Here is a 24,085-nt window from a genome sequence, read left to right on the forward strand (position 1 = left end):
TGCATATTTTAAATTTTATGAAATAGAGAGAAAATTGGCATGCCAGGGTCTCCAGCCACTGCAGTCAAACTCTGCTGTGTGACCAAAAGTTGGCGAGGTGGTCTATGTAGAACCGTTCTTTAAGCTCAGAATGGTTTGGGTCCTCAAGAGTCTTTTGTGCTCACGTGCAGATTGCAGAGTTGTCTTCTTCTAGTTCTGTGGCAAAAGCTATAAGAATGTTGATGAGGATTTCATTGAGCATAGGTTGCTTCTTTTGTCACAGCCAGCTTCACTGTACTGCTTCTGTTGTTCCTTGAGTGCAGGGTGGTCTCTCCATCTTCTGCTTTCTCCATCACTTTCTCCTGCCACCTTCTCAGATCTTCATTGTACAGGTCCTTGTCTGGGGTTGCTCCAAGGTAAATTTCAATATTTTAAAGATTCTGAGAATATTAATCTACTCATTTCTCTTAGCACATGCATTGTTGGTATATAGAAAAGCTACTGATTTTTTTAGGTTACCATTTGAATCCTGCTACTTAGCTGGAGGTCTAAAGAGTTTTCTGGTTCTGGGCTGTAGTGTGTGCAACTAGAGATATTTATGAATCAATAAGATATCCACAAGTGGATCCCAGGCTCCTCTGCATAGGGTCCTGCTGAGATGATCTGACTCCTTACCTTATTGCTCTAGCTAAGCCTCTGAGTGCTAAATGTGCAAAAGGAAAACAGCTTCCTGGCTGTGGGAGGAGGGCTTGGAATTTTCCCGTGTAATATAATGTTAGCTCCGAGTTTGTCTTTATTGTAAAGTTATAGTGTGTTCTTTCTACTTAAGAGTTTTTATCATGAAGAGATGTTGAGCTTTGTCAGAGGCCTTTCCCGTATCTATCGAGCTGACCGCATGTTGTCAGCCCTGGAGTCTGTTAAGTGGTAGCCCGTGCACCTCTGCAATGAAGCCTCGTTTGTTCATGGCGAATGACCTTTCTGATGTGTACTTGACTATGTTTGGTAATTATTTGAAACTTTTTGCGTCTTTGTTCATTAGGAACACCAGCCTATCATCCTGTTTTTTGTGTCAGGGCCTCATTCAGTTCTAGTTTCAGAAAACAAGTCTTGCAGTGTCCCTGCCCTTGCCGCACATGCAGGATGTGTGTTACATTGTCTGCAAAGGTGTAGTAAAATTCAGCAGTGAATCCATCTGTGCCGGGGTGTTTTTTGCTGTATAGGATTTTTATTTTTACTTTTTTAATTACTTGTTAACTTTGGTAGGCCATATGTGTCTAGAAATTATTTTTTTCTAAATTTTCCAATTCAACAACAACATTAACTACAAAACATAAGCAAACTCATGAAGATGGAATAATGCTGATGGATGATGAGCGACTCCAGAGGGAAATTAAAAGTCATAGAATTAATGAACACAAAACAATATATGCCAGAACCTGTGTGACATAAGGAAAATGCTTCTAAGAAGAATGTTTTTCAGCATAAATGCCTACACTGAAAAGTACAAATCTTGCTGGGCAAAGTGGTATATGCCTTTAATCCCAGTACTCGGGAGGCAGAGGTAGGAGGATCACTGTTAGTTTGAGGCCAGCCTGAGACTACAGAGTGAATTCCAGGTCATCCTGGGCTAGAGCAAGACCCTACCTTAGAAAAATTAAAGAAATGTTTTAAAAACTACACATCTCAAATAAAGATCTTACTGGTGTACTGAAGGTCTTTGAAAAACAGAAATAAGTCAAACCCAAAATGAGGAGAGAAAAGAACATAATAAAAACTTGAGCAGAAATTAACAAAAAAGAAACAAAAAGTATAACACAAAGAGTTAATGAAACAAAGATATGGTTCTTCAAAATGACAAATAAGGCTGACAAACCCTTAGCAAAACTATTCAAAAGAAAGACTTAAAAAAGCAAAACTTAGTAACAGTATTAGAGTGAAAAGGGAGAAATTGTAACAGACATCCATGAAATTCAGAAGATCCTCAAACATACTTTGAAAACTGGGAAATCTCTGGTGCATTTTTAAAATTAGCCACACCTTTGAGATAGTGTAAGTATACAATGATAGTTTGATTTCTTTTTGCTCCAATAATTTTGCTTACAATCATATTGATTTATTTTGCATCAAATGTGTGTTTTTACTATAGCTTGATATTGCAAAAAAACGTTGGTGTTCTGTTGTTGTCAGCTTTGTGCTGCTGGACAAACACCGCCAGTAGCTCATGGGGGAAGGAGTTTCTTTCGGACTTACTGAATCCAGGGGAACACTGTCAATGGTGGAAGAAGCCAGGTGCCTTTCACAGATCCACAACAGAGACACTATCAAACACCCAACACCACCAAAACCAGTCAGCACCAACAGCCAAAGCTCCCCACACACCGTAGGACCAGACTTAAGATCCACCCGAAACATACCTTAGGCTGCACCCCAGGATCCTCTCCCAATGACGGTCCTCTTCCCCAGCAGGGCTCACCCACCTGAGTCTATGGGCTGTGCATTGAAACCACAACAGCCTTCATTGTGTTGATGGTAACACTTTCCATCGTAGGCCTTAGCTGCAAACAAAGAATTCTCTTTGGGAGGCTGAAAAGAAAAGGCATTTGAAGAAACTATCCAATGTGTATCCAGGTCCTCTAGAGAGCCAGTGATAAATGAAGATCGCCCCATGAATGACTACCCTCCCCACAGCCACTGAAGCTGTGGAGGCCATGCATCATGCCACAGCACTGGGTTTTAGGTTCTCGACTTTCTCTTAGAGCAGCCCCAATGTCTGCCTCCATGCTGCCTCCAGAAATAGATTCTTCTTCCTGCTTCTCTGTCCTGAATGGCAGAGTCTGAGCTGTGGGCACCCTGCAAGAGAGGGTGGTATGGCACATGTCTGCCTCCCGACTCAGGAGGCAGGACTCTTTAGGGGGAAGTGGCCATATTGAAGAGAGTGTGTATATGGTGCTGTGCAATCTCTTTGCTCTCTGTATGTTTTATGAAGTCACTGGGCAGCAGTCATGATAACTCACTAGTGATCATGAGCAAAGTGCAGAGACCGTTGTCCTCATGTTATTACAAGAGACTGGAAATGTGTGCATTACTCGTCCTGTGATGGATGAGTGTATTCTGCAGGTAGCTTGGCTATCAGAACTAGTAAAGTTACACAACATCCTGCTACGATGGTCTTAAACAACCAGAAGGATTGAAGGAATACCAGCGCTTTTTGTTTTCATCTGGGGCTGTTTTATTTAAAAATCAATTCTTGGGGAAGCTAGAAACCAGGCTGCACCCAGGATGTCAAAGGTGATTTCTTGGCAGTTTGTCTGTCAACTTTAGACCTGAGCCCCATGTGGATGTGGCTTCCTCCCAGGACATTCTGCCTGTAAATTGTGTCTACTAATAAAACACAACCATGTGTATTTACAGCTGCCCAAAAGGATCACAAGGCAGCAGATGCAGCTGTCCATCTAATAGGTCACTTAAAGACTGTATGGGAGAGAGGAAGACACACTGTAGAAGGAGGGACCCAGAAAATAAGTATCAAAATGCACAGAAAACTCTGCGTGCTTTATATCAGATCACAGGCAGTGGATAACAGCCTGGTTGGCGAAGTGTAGAGAATAAGTGAGTCAGACATGGCAAGTTAAAGGTATAACTTAATCTCTGATCATCACTGAAGCCCCACTAGTTATGATATAAGAATAAAAATGGTATGAATGCATCGAGACACAGGGTATGGGAGGAGAGACAACAGATGAAAGAAGAGGATGGATCTTTTACTCTCATTGTAATATCTTTTCCATATATATTTTACTATTATCAATAGAAAAGACATGGAGCTTCCCGTGTGCCAGGCACCATCCACGTGTGCTGACGTGGAGCTTCCCGTGTGCCAGGCACTATCCATGTATGCTGACACACTTTAGTCACTATTTTAACTTCATTTCGTCATCACATTATCCTTATGAAGGCAGCACTATTTTTGTGCCCATATTTTACAGAGGAGCAGGGCAGGACACAGGAAGGTAACATGACTGTGAGAAAACTCACAGCTCATAAGCCCTGGCGCAGAATATAAGCCCAGGCTGGCCCGTCCATGCCAGAGCCTGGACTGCATGGCTGGGTGTCTTTCTGTACCACATGGTAAGCTCCACAAGAGAAGGAGTCTTTCCACGTGCCAAGCTATTACATGGCAAGTGAATGAATTAATTGGCACAACTTTTGAATTTTATAATGGACCTTCACTGCAGTTTAAAAGAGGTGACATTTGATATAAGGAAGACTTTGTGCTAAGCACTGAATGCTATCACCAGATAAATGAGAATGTAGATGAGTTGGGACCAGCAAACTATTACAAAGTCAGTCCTTCAACTGTATGAGCTAGGAGGAGCCGTAAACCAAGGCATAGCTATAAATCTCACTTCTTTACAATGCGTTTCTCCCCAATAAACTGGGGGTGATTTTAATTGTTTAAAGTACTTTATATATGTATTAAAGTTGATGACTAAACTTCTAAAGCTAGTTAAGATCCTCATTAAAGGTATTAAACAGCTATAGAACACTTCATTTTATAAAGACTTTATGGTCCACAAAAGGTGAACAGGGTTACAAAATAACTTGAGATTTCTAGCAACTCTCTAACCCGTGCTGGGAACAAAGACATCACAGAAACACAGCTGGTTGTATTTGGATGAAGGATGAGTAAATATGCCAGCTTGCTCATAGCCTCCCCTCCATGTGTCGTCTGTCCGTTCTCAGCTGACCATTCCAGCCAGCCCTGTGTGATTGCAGATATGTTGGCAAAGGCAGTTTCAGCTTGGCAGTGTCGCTATTCAGGCATTGATCGGATAGCCTGGATGTTTCTAGCGCAGACCTTTCCAGAAGATAAAAAGAATCTGATTGTAAGCTTGTTTTATTATTCACCACATGGGGAGAGAGTTGGGATACACAAATAAAATGGACAGGCGTCCTTTTCACTGTATAGCTAACTAAAGGAAAAGAAGAAAACGGAAGCCTTGGTAGCCATGTTATCTACTCCCGACTATGATGAGGGGACTTTTGCCCGTGGCCACACCCTGAGCACCCTCTTCACACCATGCATACATGACATATGTCACTGGGACCTTCCTGTCATTCTCACCCTCTCCAGCAACCTTTGGTGAGAGCTGACTTCTACTAGGTCCCTAGGATGCACCATGCTTGCTGCCTTCGCCCTCTGCAAAGCCTCAGTTCCCTACTTGAAGGATTCCACACCCCATTACTGAAGATATAGTGTGCACTTCTTGTTTCACTGACTTGTGAGAGACACACACACACACACAGAGAGAATGGGTGCACCAGAGCCTCTAGCTACTGCAAACAAACTCCAAACACATGTATCACTTTGTGCATCCGGTTTTATGCGGGTACTGAGAAATCAAATCCTGGTTGTCAGGCTTTGCAACAAGTACCTTTAACCACTGAGTCATCTCACCAAAGCACGTAAAATGATAATTAACTGAAACTGAGCATGATGGCTCAAGCCTATAAGTCCTGGCACTCAGCAGGGTAAGGCAAGTCGTTCAAGGCCAGCATGGCCTACATAGTAAGTTCCAGTGAGCCTAGACTACACCCCTGAGATATTGTCTCAAAAATATATAATTAGAGGCTGGAGATAGGGCTCAGTGGATAAAGGCCCTCACTTGCAAAGCCTTTTGGCACAGATTTGATTCCTCAGCACTAATATAAAGGTGGATACAAAGCCATACATGCATGTGTGCCCATTCACAGACAAATACACAAATAGATAAAAATTTAAATAAATGTATAGTTATATTTTTACATTTTTAAAATATTTATTTACTTATTTATTTATTCGGGAGAGAGCATGAGAACGGGCGCTGCGGGCATGCCAGGCGCTGCAGACGAACTCCAGGTGCTTGTGCCGCTTTGTGCATCTGGCTTTATGTGGGACCTGCGGAGTCGAATCTAGGCCCTCAAGCTTTGTAAGCAAGTACCTTTAACTGCTGAGCCATTTCTCCAGCCTATATATTCAAATAACTATTTATGATTTGATTTATTTCCTGTCCTCTGCTAGATATAAACTTGAATAAGGCAAGGACTGGGTCATTCTGGCCCACCACTCAATTCCCAGCCTCTGCACGAGTGCCTGGTCTCTAGCAGAGGCTTAGTGAATGAGGGTGTAATAGAAACCGCATAGAGTAGACATGTGAGTTAAGACAGGCTGTGCTTGCTCCAGACTCAAAATTTAGCACGAGTTTTTTGGGGGAAAGGTTTGAGGTAGGGTCTCACTCTAGCCCAGACTGGCCTGGCATTTAGTCTGTAGTCCCAGTCTGGCCTTGAATTCACAGCAATCCTCCTACCTCTACCTCCCAAGTGATGGGATTAAAATTTCTATTTTTCATACTTTATTTTAATTTTCAAATTAAGCTGTAAATGTTAAAAAATAAAATAGAGTGACTATGTCATTGGCATAGGAAGGAAGACAAGTGGGAGGGAGCTGGGGGCATGAATCAACCTCAGACCAACGAGCACAGAGCCGTAGGGTCATACAAGGTCACAAAGCGCCATCGCAGTTTCGTGTAGCGGGACGGAAGCCTCCGGAGAGACTGCGTCGTCCAAGTACAGAACGCTGCCTTAGCTTCCTCCTGCCCTTCACAGTCCTCATAGAACCTTAATCCAGCACTGTTGGTGTTGAGGTAGGAGCGAGGGGTTTAATATTCATCATGAAACAAGCGATCCTGAGTTAGCTGAGGTATTTTCAGATGCTTTCTGTTTTGTGGGCTCATTTTCTTGAGTTCCGTCATACTGGTTTTATTTGACACAGGGTCCCACCATGTAGCCGAGACTGGCCTTAAACTGTGACCGTCCTCCTACTTCAGTCATGTGAAGCACCTGGCTTCCAAGTGACTTACTAAATGCCAGTGGAAAATGAAAAATCGGTGACACAAGAACCCCTGGAAAGTAAAATTTGTGAATCCACAGCAGGACACTGGGAAACCATTGTGTTGCTGGTATATACTATATGTCTGCATCTTATAGAATTAGGAAAAGGCGATGGTTTGGTCTGGGTGTACAGAAACCTCTTTGAACACCATCTACTGTATAAATGGTTGAGGTTAATATTCAGGCTTTTGAGTTTATACCCTTCCCTAGCTTTCTAGCACACTTTTACTCTTGAGAGTGCTTTTCTCTATCTTCTTTTTAACTATTTTTTTTATTTATTTGTAAGGAGAGACAGAGAAAGGAATACCTGGCCCTTTTGCCACTGTAAATGCACTCCAGATGCATATGCCACCTTGTGCATTTGGCTTTAACTGAGTACTAGGGATTTGAACCAAGGCTGGCAGGCTTTTGCAAGCACAGACCTTTAACTTTTGAGCCTGTTTTTGTTTGTTAATAAACTATTATGTGTGTGTGTGTGTGTGTGTGTGTGTGTGTGTGTGTTACTTTTTGAAAAGTTTTGGATGCTGGGAAGTTGGGTCGGTGGTTAAAAGTGATTGCTGGCAAAGCCTGCTGGCCAGGATTCATAACCCATCCACCCACATAGCCAGACATTCATTTGATTGCAGCAGCAATAGATCCTAGTATTTGCATACACACATGTGCAAACAAATAAAAATAAATAAATAAATAACAAATTCTTAAAAAGAGTTTATATGTACTTAAGGAGTTTTGGTTGACTTTTTCTTGTTAATATTCACCTATATAAAAATTTCCACTAGATTCTAAAATAATAAATAATAAACAATAAACACAAACAATAATAAATAAATTGAATGTATAAAGATATTTATATTGGATGTGTAAAGATATTTGTAAGTATCACGAAAAACTTAAAACTGCTTAAGTTAACCACCTAAAGTTATTTTACATTTTGGCATATTTCCTTAGAGTCTTTTTGCCATTACTTACATTTTATGTTTCTATTTTGTACCATAAGAGGTTTGTACCAATTATTTTTATTAAACTTATACTTTTATACTTTCTCAGGCCATTAACACATCTTTAAAATATAATTTCCTTTATTGTCTTAGCACATGAAACAATATAATGTATTGGATATTCATCCAGTAGTAGAAATTTAAGTTACTTAAAAACTGACCTAAATAGATCTTTGAGTTTCTAATTTTTTTAACTTTAGGGTGATTGACAATTCATATTCCTGATTAAGGTTCCGTAGACATTTGAAAGGCTTTTGATAGATGTATATGGTTGCTTCCTCAAATATTAATGCCAATTTCAATTTCCACTTTCTATAAATGACAAAGATTAACATATTTATGATAAGAGATAAATATTATAGAATAGGTGTAGAGAGAAAGGAGAGCCAAAAAGCCTAGTTAGGTGAGTTATAAGCAAAAGGAAACTAAACAATTGAAGTACAAAAATGCCAGTAAAATAAAATAGAAAATATGATAACATCCATCAAGGATGTCTTAAGTGGTTTCTCCTGCCTCCTTTGATGTCTCTGTCTGCAGGTAGGGAAAGGTCCACTAATCTCATTGACTAAAACAAGATAAATCAATAAGTCCTCCCTACAGTGAGGAATTTCTGTACGAGACTCCACTCTGCATAAAATTCCAAATCTTGGGGCCTAGAGAGATGGCTCAGCAGTTAAGGTGTTAGCCTGCAAAGCCCAACAACTCTGGTTCTGCTCCCCAGCATCCATGTAAAGCCAGATGCTCAAAGTGGCACGTGCATCCCGAGCTTGTTTGCAGCAGCTGGACCCCTGGTGTGCCCAGTGTCTCTGTTTCTCATCTCTCTAGTTCTGTCCACTTGCCGATAAATAAAATATTTAATTCCCAGTCTGGGACACTCTTGGCCACTCTCCGCATGAATTTCCTAGTCTGAGACACCCTCCCAGACTCACTAGCTTCTACTTTGTCCCTGGGGTTTTCCTTGTTAGGTTTACACTGGCCAAGGCTCAGGGGGAATGGGGAAGGCTCACCTCTGTTGGTGTTAACCCTTTGCTGTTGAGTAAGGTCTTTCCCAGACAGAGCTCAGGGGTTTTTCCACCAATGTCCTACAGTTCTTACAAGAATACTTGTATCAGTCGGTGAGACTGTTAGGCTCAGCAGGAAGCTCGTGCTCTTGTATGGTCGCTTGTCTTGGTAATGGAGGACGTGGTGCCACCTGGAGAACGTAGCTTCAGGCTCCCCTTGCACTTCTGCCTCAGTCTCCACAGCCTGATCCTGGTGTCCCCGTCATGGTGTATGCAGTCCCTTGCATCACTGCAGACCCCTCCATCTCTCTCCCCTGGTATTCTGCAACACTCAAGTCAGGCCAGGCGCCAGGTGGGGCTACTGAGGGCTGCTCCTTGTGGAGGGTTTTTCTGGTCTCACCTCAGCTTGCTCTTAGCTGTTACCAGTCTTTATTTTCCCTCAGCTTTGTGCTATCTTTTGTACATTTCTGCTGTTCTTCAGTTCTTCCTTTCACACAAGACGAGTCCAGTCCTTTTTTCCTGACTCTGTCATGGTCACACAAAGGCGCCACCGTCTCAGTCATATCTGGAACTCATTTTATAGACATCAAAGTCATATCTGGAAGTCATGCAGAATTACACTCTGAAGTGCTTGGATTTAATTGGTTTCATTTAGAGGAGGTCCAGTTGTCAAAAGTTACTTGAATTTGGGATGTGTATGTGTCTCTTTGCTTGTGTGTACATGGAGTGTTTCCTCTTCATATGGTGTCCTTTTCTGACAGGTGAGCCCACAGGCATTATTCCACGAAGCTGTCAACTGCCAGCAGATGTTCCTCATATGACACAGCTGCTAAACATGACCAAACTGCACCAAATTCAATGTGGTGGTCACCCTTTAAGGTCGGCAGAATCAGGTAAGTATTGAGGTGCCTAAATGATAAGCATGATACGTCTGCCTCCCCAATAACATGTGACTTTGTCCCAGGAGGTCCTTGCATGTCAGCCATCTTCATCCTTAGCATGCAGTGCTTGCTGCAAAGCAGGTGAGGGACTGCAAAGTCAGATCACCAAGGCCAGGGATACAACAGCATGGGTGAACTGGGTTTGATACCAGGATGCTTGCAGAGCCTGCATTTCCCACTTCAACTGGGAGCTTGGGAGAGGAGGAGGTAGGAGGAGAGAGAAGAGAGAGTGCTCTCCTACTACTAAAATGGAAAATTTATGCAAATGATACACTAAATGGCAGTTAACCCCCCTCTGAGGGAGCTATAGGGAGTGGTGGGGACGTCTCTGGCTAATCAAGAAGAGGTAGCTACAATTATTTCTGGCCGTTGTTGCCTTGTGTTGTGGTTGATTTTGATTGTTAACTTGGAATGACCCAGAATCATCTAGAAGAGGAACCTCTGGGTATGTCTCTGAAGGGCCATCTAAACTAGGTTATCCTGTGAGCATGTCTGTAAGGGGCTATCTAGATTAGGTTAGCCTCAGGACATGCCTGTGAGAGATTACCTTGACTGGACTAATTGAGGTAGGAGAACCAAGCTAACTATGGATGGCACCATTTCACAGGCTGGAGTCTTGGACTGGATGAAAGGAGATGGTGAGCTGAGCACAGGCATTTGTCTCTCTCTGTCTCCTCAGTATGACTGAATGTTCCCAGCCACCTCAAGCTCCTGCCACCATGACTTCCCTGCCAGGAAGGACTGTACTTTGAACTCCAAGCTGGAATAAACCCTTCCTTCCTCCTCCTCCTTGTCAGGTATCTTGTCACAGCAAGGAGAGAGTAACTAGTACACCACACATGAGTACAAACCTGGTCCTGCCAGTTCTTCCACTTATCATGAAGAGGACCTGGGAACCTGAATACCGTGCTTCATCTCTATTACAGTTGCCTATTGTTGCTGGGGAAAATGCCTGACCAGAAGCAGATTATGGGAGGAAGGGGTTAATTTTGGCTTATAGTTTCAAAGGGAAGTTACATCATAGCAAGACAGCATGGCATAGCAGAGACTGAACATCACATCTCGCCAAATAAGCTGGAAGTTAGCAGCAACAGTGAGCTAACTACCACTGGAAAACCGGACTGATGCACCCTGTTGTTCGCTCCCAGAGCCTCACCTCCTCTAGCAAGTCTCCACCTCCCAAATTACCACCAGCTGGGGACTGAATATGAGGCTTAATCATAAACACATGAAGCTGTGAAGGACATTTTGCATTCAAACCACCACAGTGTCCAATTTTAAAATATCCTCTTAATTATTTTTTTATTCATAAGCAAATTGAGACTGGGAGAGAAACAGAGAAAATGTCAGGGCTCGTAGCCACTGAGAACAAAGTACAGCTCTATGTGGGCAATGGGGAATCAAACCTGGATTGTTAAGCTTTGCAGGCAAGTACCTTAACTGCTGAGCCATCTCTCCAGCCCTAACTTAATTATTTTGAAAATTTTTCTATAGGCTAAACAAAAATTCTCCAGTGTTCTCCCTGTGTATGGAACAGCATATATGTTGACCAAACTAGTGAACAGCACTTACAATCAAGAAAGTGAATATCGTCTTAACTACTTGTATGTTTGAGGTCTCTGGGACTTTTTTTTTAGTTTTAGTTTTAGTTTTTCAAGGTAAGGTCTTGGTCTTATCACAAAACATTTTTTCTGATATCCAGGCTGCACTTCCACAGACTCTTAAATTACTATTTTGTTTCCATTTAACTCCCTGATGATTCTTCCAGCCAGCATTGAGAGCCACTAGGTCACCCTACCTACAGATGCCATGAGGTTGAGACAATACTCACAGACACTGGGGTAATTGAGAGGAACTAAAATGACAGTCATCATAACAAGTCATTTGTGGAGGACAAAGTAGATCTCAACAGTATTCCATACATATTTATGAAGAGAAGCATTTACACTCAATGGATATGAGATGGATGAAAGTGAAAGGGGCACAGAATATAGCCAAGGACAAAGTGGTGCCTGGGTCAGTCTCCATGGGATTCCCAGGAAGCTGTCCTGAGCAGATGGAAAAGACATATCGGAACAGTTCACCTGGAGTGTGTCTTGCGTGGCTCAAGAAGAGCCGTGGTAACTTTCTAGGAAGCTGAATTTGACAGCAGGATTCAGGGTGGATTTTGATGCCTGGTGAGACTGAGGGTAAAGGCACACAGCTAACCTGTCTGCGCCTCAGCAGTGCATACATGCCCGTGGTCCAATGACTGGGGCTAATGGTAGGAAGCAGTGGCCCAGAGAGAAGCTATAGGATTTGTGGATCCTCTGGGTGAGGGTGAGAGAGTGGTCAGAGGGTCAAGAAAGTCCACTAGAAACCAAAATGGAGTCACTGATGGTAAAGTTGGAAACGAGCTCTCGGTATCACGGGTGCGCATCCTGAGGGTGCTTTCCGCACATCACCCTCATCAGCAATACGTGTCAGACACTGCAGACCACTCTGCCATGCATTATCAAACCCTGGAAGAAGGTGAGGCATAGCATTGTAACCCTTTATTGTGCTATCCATAATAAAACTTATAAAAGAGCAGCAAAATGGAGCATGAGCAACCCCCACTGCCTTCACATGCTTTACAATTACCAACTTAGGAGACTGTTAGACAACAGTGTGGGTAAGGCAAAAATGTTTATGTTTACTGCATCTGCTACATGTAGACAGGGAGAAAGGAGAGATTACGACAGTGTGGGCTCCTTCAGGCACTTGAGAAGCCTGTGGAAGGGCGGAGACACTCACCACCCAGTATCCACGCTGCAGGTCGGGGTTTAATAGTAAGGAGGATTTGCCACACAGTGCAATGAATTAGAGTAGCTTTCCCCAATAACAGAAACCATGTCTGTACCTAATATGCTGTGATAATTTTCAATAATAGAAATTTCTAAGCTACAAAGCACATCAGATACCTCTATAATTGTAACCGCTCTGTGTCTCTATCCCTCTAGTTTAGTGTTTTATGGAGTAATAAGTCTTTAAATGAAAATGCAAGTCTATATAAAAATGCTATAATTATGTTTCATTTAAAATTTGAAAAAACAAACTATTTGAGATTCAAGGGAAGTTTGAATACTAACTTTGTTGTTAATTTAATATTATAATGAAAAGAAGCATTTTCACAGGCCATATTTTAACCCAACTTTCAGAGGAGGATTTTATTCTGTTATGCCAATTCCATAAGTGGACTGTCAATGCAGAATAATTTGAGTCATATATGTATAGAAAGTTAATAACTTCCAGACTCTGTAAGCATATTTCTCTTGTCCTATGCATTGAAGGCCTATTATATCTGTTTGTAACCTGATGTGATTGTTCCTTGTAGGAAAATCCCACCATACATGCTTGGCAGCTGTGATTACATGAGTGTTCATGGAACTTCATGTTTCTCTCCTTACAAACACTTTTCAGTTCCTGTCTGTCATATACATAGGCTTTTACTCTCATTGAAAATGAGTATAATGTTGTTCTCTGGATTAAATATTTTATTTGAAATGTATATATAATGAATATGCCAAGAGTAGTTTTTTTTAATCATGGATAAGCCAGGAGATATTTCTTCATTTGAACTATTTGGTTTTGGATCTTTTAAAAACTAGACTCTCACAATGGAATTTGAATTGTATGAAAAAAAAATGACTGTGGGCTCTTACAATTGACTGTGTAGTCATATAAATTTTAATATTTTATCATCAGTGTACAGATTGAGAGATCCCAGTGACTCCTCTGGATAAGAAGCCAGTTCCTATGAGTGCTTTCTGCAGTTTTCGTGTAGCTAACTCAGGGAAACTTTGAACTTTATAAGTTTATAAGTGTATTTTATTGAATGCTGTATATCTTGATCAAGAGCATCTAATGAAATCAATAAAATAATCATGTTCTCAAAGAGCCAGTGTTTCCAAAGAGCTGCACATACCACTGTTCACTTTGTCAATTCCCAACACTCCTTCACTAATGGTTTGAGGACTGTGGAATCCGATGATCTTATTTTCATTAATGGGAAGCCAGTTTAATTGAAGCAGATGATCATGCCTGGCTATTGAAATGCAGCAGTCAGCCTCTAATGATGAGGTGCAGTGGTCCACTGAGCACAGATCAAAAGTAGTAATTTACCTAAAAATCAGAAGGCGGTTTTCCCAAGTGCCTCCTTTCACAGCAGCAGTCTTAGTGGATCTTCACTCTGCTTTGTTAAATAAGGAAATGGACATCCCTAGCTCCCACTCAGCTACACACGGGTGCGTTAAGAGAGAGAGATCTGTATTAGAATTTCTACTCTCAGATCCACGTTATGAAAAGAAGACTCAAATCAAGGAACAAAATCTACTAAGGATCTTAACTGAAAAGGAAAAGAAGTGAGATTGTGATATCAGAAAAGCCAACACAACACGCCTACTCACAGATGAGTAGAACTATTATTTTAAAAGAATGTCTATTCTGACGTAATGGTTAACCTCAGTTGTCAACTTGTCAGGATTTATTTATTTGTTTGTTTGTTTTGTTTTTTCAAGGTAGGGTTTCACTCTAGCCCAGGCTGACCTGGAACTCACTTTGTAGTCTCAGACTGGCCTGGAACTCATGGTGATCCTCCTATGTCTGCCTTCTGAGTGCTGGGACTAAAGGAATGTGCTACCATACCTGGCCTTGACAGGATTTAGTATCATGAAGGAAACAAACCTCTGGACTTGTCTGTGAGGGATTATCTCTGTCTCTCTCTCTGTCTCTCTGTCTCTGTCTCTGTCTCTGTGTGTGTGTTTAGTGCAAAGGAACACCAGACTACTTTTTGCATCTGACTTTGGTGGCTGGGCAATTGAACCCAGGCTGGCAGACTTTGGAAGCAAGTGCCTTTAACCACTGAGCAATCTAACCAGCCCCATTTTCTAGATTGGAGAAGACCGACCATAAATGTGGTGGCAACAACCCATAGGCTGGGGACCTTGGACTGTATAAAAAGGAGAAAGCAAGCTGGACATCAGCATTTATCTGTGGACAGAAACACTACATAAAATTCACATGGAGTTCAGAACGCTTATGGAGGGGCTGGGAGCTGGCTTACTGGGTGAGAGCCTTGCTGCACATGCATAGGGACCTGAGTTAGATCCCCACCACCCACATGAAAAGTGAGGTGTGACCATGCACATCCAAACCCCAGGGCTGAGGGGAACGGAGACAGGAGGATCATCAAGCTCACCAGTCAGCCAGTCTAAGTAGCAGTCAGCTCCATGTTCAATCAGAGTCTCTGGCTCAAGAAAATAAGGATGAAGAATGACAGAGGACACCTCATGTCCCCTCTAGTGCTCACACATGTGTGTGCGCACACATGACTAACACACACACACACACCAGAGCCAAGGCAGTCCTTAGCAAATGGAACAATGTTGGATGTACCATGATGACTGACTTCAGGTCTACTATAGAGCTATAGGAAAAACAGCAACAAAAAGTATGGCACTGGCATAAAAACAAACATAGAGGGCTGGGCATATGGCTCAGTGGCTAAGATGCTTGCCTGCAAAACCCAAGGACCTAAGTTTGATTCCCCAGTATCCACATAAAGCCAGATGAACAGCGCATTCATCTGGAGTTCATTTGCAGTGGCTGGAGGCTCTTTTGCACCCATTCTCTCTCTCCCTCCCTCCCTCCCTCCCTCTCTTTCTCTCTCTCTCTTCCTCTCTCTGTCTTTCTTTCTCCCTCCCTCCTTGTAGATAAATAGAATAATTTTATAAAACAGACATATAATAAATGGAATAGAAAAAGAGAAGAGAGGACCCAGACAGAAGCCCATGCAGGTACAGCCATCTGATTTTTGACAAAGATGCAAAAAACATACAATGGAGAAAATGTAGCTTCCTGAATAAATGGTATCTGGAAAACTGAATAGCTACATGTAGAAGAATGAAGCTATATTCCTATGTCTCCCTTTGTACAAACATCAATTCAAAATGAATCAAGGACCTTAGTGAAAGACCTAAAACCCTGAAACTATTAGAGGGAAAAAATAGAGGAAATGCTTCAAGGTATGCCTATGTAGGCAAGTACTTCCTGAAAAGGACTCTGATGGCTCAGTAAATAATACCAAGAACTTACAATCAGGATTCCATGGAATTAGAAAGTGTGTTCTGTGCAAGAACACTAGTTGATTGAAGAGATGACCCGCAGAGTTAGAGGAAGCCCTTGCTACCTGTGTGCTTGACAGAGGACTAATATAGACTATGCAAAGAACTCAAAATGCTAAATGCCAAGGAATCAAACAACCCAGTCAATATATTAATTAAGGAAATGAACAAACAATTCCTAAAAGACGAAGTACAAGTGGTCAGTGAACATGAAAAAGTGTTCAATGCCACTAGCCATCAGGGAAATTCAAATTAAAACTACATTGAGACTTCGTCTCACCCTACTCTGAATGGTAGTCACGAAGAAAATGAATAATAACAAATTCTGTGTAAGAAATATATAAATATATATATATATGTATATATATATACACACACACACAAATGCACACACATATATATTTGTGTGTTTGTATGTATGTGTGTGTATACTTATGTATTTACAACATGAATGTAGAAGTGAAACTGTCTAGAGGAACAAAGGGGACTAATGAGAAGGGGAAGACAGGAGGATGTAAGGGTATGGAGAGAAAACACAGTGAAAGTAAATTACATTCATGTTTGAAAATGTTCTTATGAAACCCAGTACTACGCACAATGAATTTATGCAAAAAATAAAAATAAATAAAAGACAGATCCAAAATGAAAAATAAATAAATGCATAGTAGTTTGAGAAGAAAAAAAAAGGAGCAGCTGGTAATGCTGCTATGCGTGCAGGTGTGCGTGGAGCTGCAGACACGGGTCTCTGTGCCACAGGACGGGGTTTGTTCCACTTGTCAAGAAGAAGGTCTCCCTTAAGAAATGCCAAGAGGAACATGACCAAGCGCTGTGCGTGGAAAAGCGTGGTGACTCAGGGCCGAGGCAGTTCCAGCACACCCAGAGCAGGGCAGTGCTTATGTAACTGGCAGAACGGTCATGTGTCACATTGCTCATGCCTAGCTAGACAGGGGTATGATAGTCGATACAGCTTGTGCACATGAACTACCACAGTATAGGTGTGGAAGTTGTTGGCCTACAAAATTATACTGCAGTGCATGTTGGCCACACTGGCCCATAGGCATATCATGGATTGAGCATGGACCAATCTCTGGAGGCCAAGCGGAGGTAACTGGAGATGAACAATGTGGAGAACACTGGTGGTCAGCTTTCACCTGTTGCTTGGGTGTAGCCTCGCCAGAACTGCAGCCAGCAATAATTTTTTTTGCGGGGGGGGGGGTGGGAACTGAAGGGATCTGTGGATGGAGGCTTCTCTATCTCTCACAGTACCAAGAAGTTTCCCTGTTGTGATTCTGAAAGTGAGTTCAATACAGAAGTACACCAAAGCACATCCTGAGTCAGAAGGGGCTAGGTTCTGTGTTACCTAATGGAAGAAGATGGAAACACTTCAGCAGGTAAAGGAAAGGTCATTCCAGATGTGACGGGAGGATGTTTAAGAAAGCCCACGCTGCCATGTGAGAGACCCAGTGTGTGAGGAGCAGCCCAGGAGGGGCGTGAGGAAGAGGTGGAACCATCCCAAAATGTCCTTGCCTGGAAGAAAAACCAGGCAGCTCAGCAGAAGGCCAACCGTCACTGTAGAACTGAGGACTGGCTGCTCAGAGCAGGCACAATGCTCTGTGAAGAGTCTTTTCATAATGACAGTAAACTTCAGAACCAAGCCAAGGTAAATAAATAAATAAATAAGGAAGGAAGAGAGAGACAGAGGAAGAAAGAAAGAAAGAGCAAGAGAAATAAAGAAAGACAAGAAGAAAGAAAAGGAAAAGTTGAAATACCTTTAATTTCTTCTTTTCTAAACCCTGACTTCTGGTTAACTTTGTTTTAGGATTGTTGGTTCAAAGATCCCATCAATTTGCTGGAGAAATGGTTTAGCGGTTAAGCGCTTGCCTGTGAAGCCTAAGGTTCGAGGCTCAATTCTGCAGGACCCACGTTAGCTAGATGCACAAGGGGGCGCACGTGTCTGGAGTTCATTTGCAGTGGCTGGAGGCCCTGGTGCGCCCATTCTCTCTCTCTGTATCTACCTCTTTCTCTCTCTGTCTGTTGCTCTCAAATAAATAAAAATAATCGAAAATAATGCTTAATCCCATCAATTTTAGTTCCAGTGTTTGAAAATAATTCAAAATAAGCTCAAACCACCTTTTACATTTCAATTGTCATCTTTCTTCTCATTTTCAGTAAAAAATGAAACCTAACTGGTCACATTTCTTCATCTAGAAATATTAGAAAACAGATGTGGGTCAGGGATATCTCAAATCTATCATAGCAAACATATCACAAACCACTTATAGAGTGAATTTCAGTTTTCCTATAAAATTTATGTAAACATTGAATTGATTAGCAGTTTCATAATCATTTTACTATTATAAGATAAGAGTGACTTATTCCAACCTTTGTGGTTCTCTCTCTTTTTTTTTTCTTTCTTTCCTTAAGCCACAGAAATCCCCCCAAGGGCAAATTACAGGCATGCGTCACCATGCCTGGCACATTTCTACATTAGATGTTTATTGCAGCACTGCTCAGAGACACACTACTCAGCAGCCACACACAGAGATATGACACGGCTGTGCAAAGAGCAACCTTTTGTTTGTCTGGGAAGGTCTCAAAGCTCTGTCAGTCAGTGAGAAAATGAACCCTGTACTAACATTTCACTGTGATCCATCAATATGAATTAAAAAGACAGTTACCTAGGTATGATATGTTCATAGTTCTTAAAGAACCTTTAACAGCTGCCTTCGGAAACAAGAACCAGCGAAGACAAGGGCAGGGGTCAGAAGACCACGTCACAGTCTGCTTTATCACAGCACTCTTACTGTGTAACGGATTCACGGTTGCTGTGAGTGATATGGCAGGCAGTTCTGGACATTTCTAGTTTATTCTGTATTTTTAAATGTTCTGAGATTTGCTATAAAAATTAAAATGTACTTCTCATCTCTACAAAATAGCAATTTTTTTCATTTAAAAGATGTGGAATGGAGGCTCAAATGCCATGGCACATGCCTGAAATCCAAGCACCCAGGAGGCTGAGGCAGGAGCATCTCACATTTTAGGCCAGTCTGAGCTATGTGGCGGCAAGACTCTTTCTCAAAAATAGTGTAATATTGTATATATGTTTATTTTTATTTAGGGTATATATATATATATAAATATGCTTGCCCAGGGAATCATGATCCCATTCATCTTCTCTGACACCTGTTTATGGAGATGATGTCGTAATTCCATTCAGTAGCTGAGGAGATGTGTGTGGCAGAGCCGGGGTGTAACCAGGAGTCTGGTTGCAGAGTTGCATTTAGACCACAGATCCTTGCTGTGTTTTGTTCTCCTCTGTTGGGTAGGCTTTTTGTTTGTTAGTTTGTTTGTTTCTTTCTTTGTATTAAGCAGTCCAGCTCTAGCCCAGGCTGACCAGGCTGGTCCTCCTACCTCCTCTTTCCAACTGCTAGGATTATAGATATGTTCCACCATGCCCCACTCTGGAATCCTGACTCTGCATAACCTCTCAAAGCTAGTTTTTAGCATTAACTTTGAGAAGCTTGATGTTTCTTTCATGAAACAGCCCTAACTTCAACCCCAAGGATGCAAATTGCCTACCAAGGCCTTTAAACCAACTATGTTCTGTGTTTAGAATGGAAGGCATTCTCAAAATAATAAACCATCTCCCATAAAATAATGAGACTTTTTGCACTTTAAAAATAAAGAAGAGGACTGGAGAGATGGCTTAGCAGTTAAGTTGCTTGCCTGCGAAGCCTAAGGACCCACGTTTGATTCTCCAGTTCCCAATAAGCCAGACACACAAGATGACACATGCATCTGGAATTCGATTGCAGTAGTTAGAGGCCCTAGTACACCAATTTCTCTCTCTCTCTATCTCTCCTTCACTCTCTCCTAAAGGTGTGTACACCATGCTCAGCTAAAAGGAAATAAACAAACAAATAAATAAATAAGGAAGAAAACCAGGTATGGTAGCACACACCTTTAATCCCAGCACTCAGAAGGCGGTGGTAGGAGAATCATGGCGAGTTCAAGGCCAGCCTGGGACTACAGAGTGAGTTCCAGATCAGCCTGGCCTGGAATGAGACCCTACCTCAAAAAAAAAAAAAAAATCAAAACAAAAAAAAGAGAAACAAGTCTAGTTAGACTTTGTGGTAAATTAAGACCTTATGAAGAAAAGCTGTCTCCTAGGCATTGTCACTCCTGTCTGTGAAAGTAACCCAGTGACGCACAAATGACATTTTCACTGTCTAAAGCCCTACTCAAATTCAGCGGAGAAAGACACCATAACTTTAGTTTTTAATAATATCTTATTGCCTTTCCAAAGTGTCTTAAAACTTTGTATTAATGAGCTAAGGCTAAGTCCTGGCTTCGATCATTTATGAAAGTTGAAGGTGACTGCGGTTGCCCAGGGCCTTTCTTGCTTTAGGCACCTGCCTCTCTGTCCTGTTCTTCATTCTTCCATGGTCACACTGATGGTCCTCCAAGTTAAAAGCAACTTTTTAAAATATATATTATTTATTTATTTATTTGAGAGAGAGAAAAAGGCAGAAAGAGAGAGAGAAAGACAGAGAGTAAGAATGGGTATGCCAAGGCCTCCAGCCACTGCAAACAAACCCCAGGTGTGTGCACCACTCAGTGCATCTGCCTTATATGGGTCCTGGAGAGTAGAACTGGGACCCTTTGGCTTTGCAGACAAGTGCCTTAACCACTAAGGCATCTCTCCAGCCATAAACAACTTTTAATTAAATTATTTTGTACTGGGAATACGCTCACAGATGAACCACAGTTACCACACATTCTACATCTATCTTCGTATGTGTGTGAAAATACACTTGGCCTTGCTCTCTGTAGCCCTGGCTTTCCTCCCCTTACAAAAGGACTATAAAGGCTGGGGAGGTGGTTTAGAGGTTAAAGACACTATCTGAAAAAGCCTGACGGCCTAAGTTTGATTCCCCAGTATCCATGTAAAGACAAATGCACAAAGTGGCACATGTATCTGGAGTTCATTTGAAGTAGCAGGAGGCCCTGGTGTGTGTGCTCACATTCTCTCTCTCTCTTTCTCTCTTTTCCTTGAAAATAAATAAATAAAAATATTTTTACAAAAAGAAAAGGACTTTGAGATGCTAGGTTATATGCTTGATTTTCCGTAAACCTCACTAGTCTCCACCACACCACCGAAGGATCGTGGTCGTGAAGTGTCAGTGTCTGCCCGCACAGTCCACTGTCACCAGTTTCAGACAGCCGAGCGAGAGGTCTGCGTTAGAGGGCTTTGCGCAACTGCACAGAAAGGGAGTGTTGCGCTTGGGAAGAGTCTCTTGTGATCCCCTCTGGACACGCGGAGGACAGCAGCGTGCTTGATGAGATGGTGGGGCTTGGGTTCTGACATCCAGCTCAGACTGGACAGATCCAGTGAACCGAGTTTCTTCTCCTGCAGAAGTGAATAGAAACACCACACATGGAGTCCTAGTTGGCACCATGGTAACCATCATAATTAGGGCTCAAGTTGGAAGACATTTCCCTGATCCCCAACCCCTTTCAAGCATATTTGGGCTCCTGCTGCGGTGGGAATCTTGGGGCTATTTATTACCTCCTTGCTTCAGCGTCCATCGCCCCATGACACTGTGAGCTCCTTAGAGGAGGTCCTCCTTACTCCACGCCTTGGTGCCAACAGGCTAAACACCCAGTCACTTCTGAGAGAGTGCGTGAAGAAATAAATGACCATGAGTGGACTTTGTAAACTGCAAATACTCTTGGCGATGAAGCCTCCGCTTCCTCCTGGACATAGCATTAAGCGTGAAATATGTGGTGCTGCACACCCTCCAAGAATAAAAGAGGCCGAGACTTAAGACCCACGATGACACGAAGATGGTGAGGCTCAGAAAGGCTAAGTGCCCTGTCCAAAATAACTCTGCCACACTAGACTCTGTTTCCCCTGTTTCCTTCTCTTTTTTTTCATTCTCCTTAACAATATAATACACTCAAATAAAAATTAACCCAATTCAATATCTGTACTTTGGTGCAAGTTTTAATTCTCATTTGACTGTTAGATAATAGATGTAGGTTCTGAACCTGACCCTTTCATGATTAAAGCTAAAAATCTGCAGGTCTTCCTGGTTAAGCTTTGAAAATGCTGCAAATTTAAATGACTATAATAATTAGAACATTGTATCTTGAGACAAAAATGAATGTTTATTTTTCTAAAAGACAATTAGAGAGTTAGACCCTCGGGTTTTACAGTCTGACTACAAAGGCATGTGCCCTTCAGTAAAATAGCAAAATAATTAATAGTAACATCTGTGACCTACACCAAGTTCATTGTGCACAAACTCCAGAAAATGAAATGCCTGCAGCATGACTTGAATCTGGTCTTGACTTCAGCTTTATTTTATGCATATTGATGGGAGCTCTTAAGTGAACTTCTTTGAGAATTCAAAAGGCATGCATTTCTGCTTGTAGCTTTCTTCTTTTAAGACTTTTCTCATTATAGAAACGTAGTCCTTTCTACTCTTTATTTTAGAAACCAAAACCCTAAATTACTTTTCCTTGTAAATTTTAATTAGGAACCTGTCTCAAAAAATGTATTACATAATACATGTTTATTGGGAATTAATTATGGCAATATGATTACAAGCAGAGAATTAGTAAAGTCAAACAGGCTTCCCAAACTGATGTGTTAATGTAGTTACAAGTTTAAAGAGAAGAGATCAGCTGGTGTAATGGCTCAGTGCTTAGAGTACTTGCTGGCAATGACAAAAGACCCAGGTTCGATTCCATAGTACCCACGTAAAGCCAGATGCACAAAGTAGCACATGCATTTGGAGTTTGCTTACTGTGGCTTGAGGCCCTGATGTGCCCATTCTTTCTCCCTTTCTCTCTCTCTCTCTCTGTCTCTCTTTCTCTCTCTCTCTCTCTCATAAATAAATAGAAATATTTTTAAAAGTGTTAGAGAGAGGAGCTGGAGAGATGGCTTAGTGGTTAAGGCACTCGCCTACAAAGCCAAAGGACCCAGGTTCAATTCCCCAGGACCCACATAAGCCAGATACCCAAGGGGGCACACACATCTAGAATTTGCAGTGGCTAGAAGCCCTGGAGTACCCATTCTCCCCCACCTCAAATAAATAAAGAAAAATAAAATATGATTTTAAAAGTGTTAGAGAGAAGTCTGTTATTCTAAAATATCCTAACTAATTGGGTAATTGTGTGCTTCATGAGGAAAAAAGTATAGCAAAATATGCATATTTTAAAAAATAGATTTGAATATAAATGCACTATGGTAGATGAGTCAGTAAAGAAATCCTATGCAAGACCCTTATGAAATATGGAATACATGTAGTTTTCTATGTTGTAGGAGGTGGTAGTGCATTAGCTCTATACTTAATAGACATGCATTTCCATCAGAGGAAAAGAGCTTTAAGGAGTTCAAGATTAAAAAATAAAATTTAAAGGGGGTGCTGGAGAGATGGCTTAATGGTTAAGGTGAAAGCCTAAGGACCCAGGTTCAATTCCTCAGGATTCACATAAACCAGATGCACAAGGTGGCACATGTGTCTGGAGTTCATTTGCAGTGATAGGAGGCCCTCACGTGCCCATTCTTGCTCACTGTCTATCTATCTGCCTCTTTCTCTCTGTCTGTCTGAAAAAGATTAAATAAATGGAGTTACTTTATTAACAGCTATGAATAGTTACTATGTTCCTTTTTTTTGAAATCATAGACAGTGGGATTGCTAAGCTAAGCCACCCCCACATACATACATACACACCATCCTCTTTTTCATCTCACATAGCATCCATAATTTTGGCAGAATTTAACCATTTTATCATGTGCTAAAGCGGGCTCAAGAGATAGGTACATACAGCACAAAATAAGTGGTCTGATGTGAAAAGAATGAAAGTGATTAGGAATAACTTCCTCTTAGATAATGATTATGAAAAAGAATCAAGGAATTGTCCTTGTAAAAAATTTATCAGAAAGATAAAAGGCAAAGTGGGAATATTCCTAGTATTAACATGGTATGGGGTGGATCTCATGCTGCATGGGTTCAGTCCTGTTCCATACCATCTCTTCCTTGGAAAGCCCATAATATAGAGCAAAATCCATCAGCGAGCATTTG

The 24,085-nt window shown here is 41.6% G+C and overlaps 1 protein-coding gene across 4 annotated transcripts in view; it reads left to right on the forward strand.

The window, feature by feature from the left end:
- The window catches only part of Cfap20dc (CFAP20 domain containing), a 252,383-nt gene that overhangs the window by 100,397 nt on the left and 127,901 nt on the right, over positions 1-24,085 (forward strand). For 2 of the 4 annotated variants that reach the window (XM_045135745.1, XM_045135746.1), the window contains one exon: positions 9,670-9,801. In XM_045135745.1, the coding sequence (XP_044991680.1) occupies positions 9,670-9,801 (132 nt within the window). Of the gene's footprint in view, positions 1-9,669; positions 9,802-10,456; positions 11,091-24,085 lie in introns of those variants that run through there. The other 2 variants (XM_045135747.1, XM_045135748.1) reach the window with 2 other exon arrangements.

This window comes from Jaculus jaculus, chromosome 16, assembly GCF_020740685.1.
Source record: "Jaculus jaculus isolate mJacJac1 chromosome 16, mJacJac1.mat.Y.cur, whole genome shotgun sequence".
In the NCBI taxonomy this organism is placed as follows: domain Eukaryota; kingdom Metazoa; phylum Chordata; class Mammalia; order Rodentia; family Dipodidae; genus Jaculus; species Jaculus jaculus.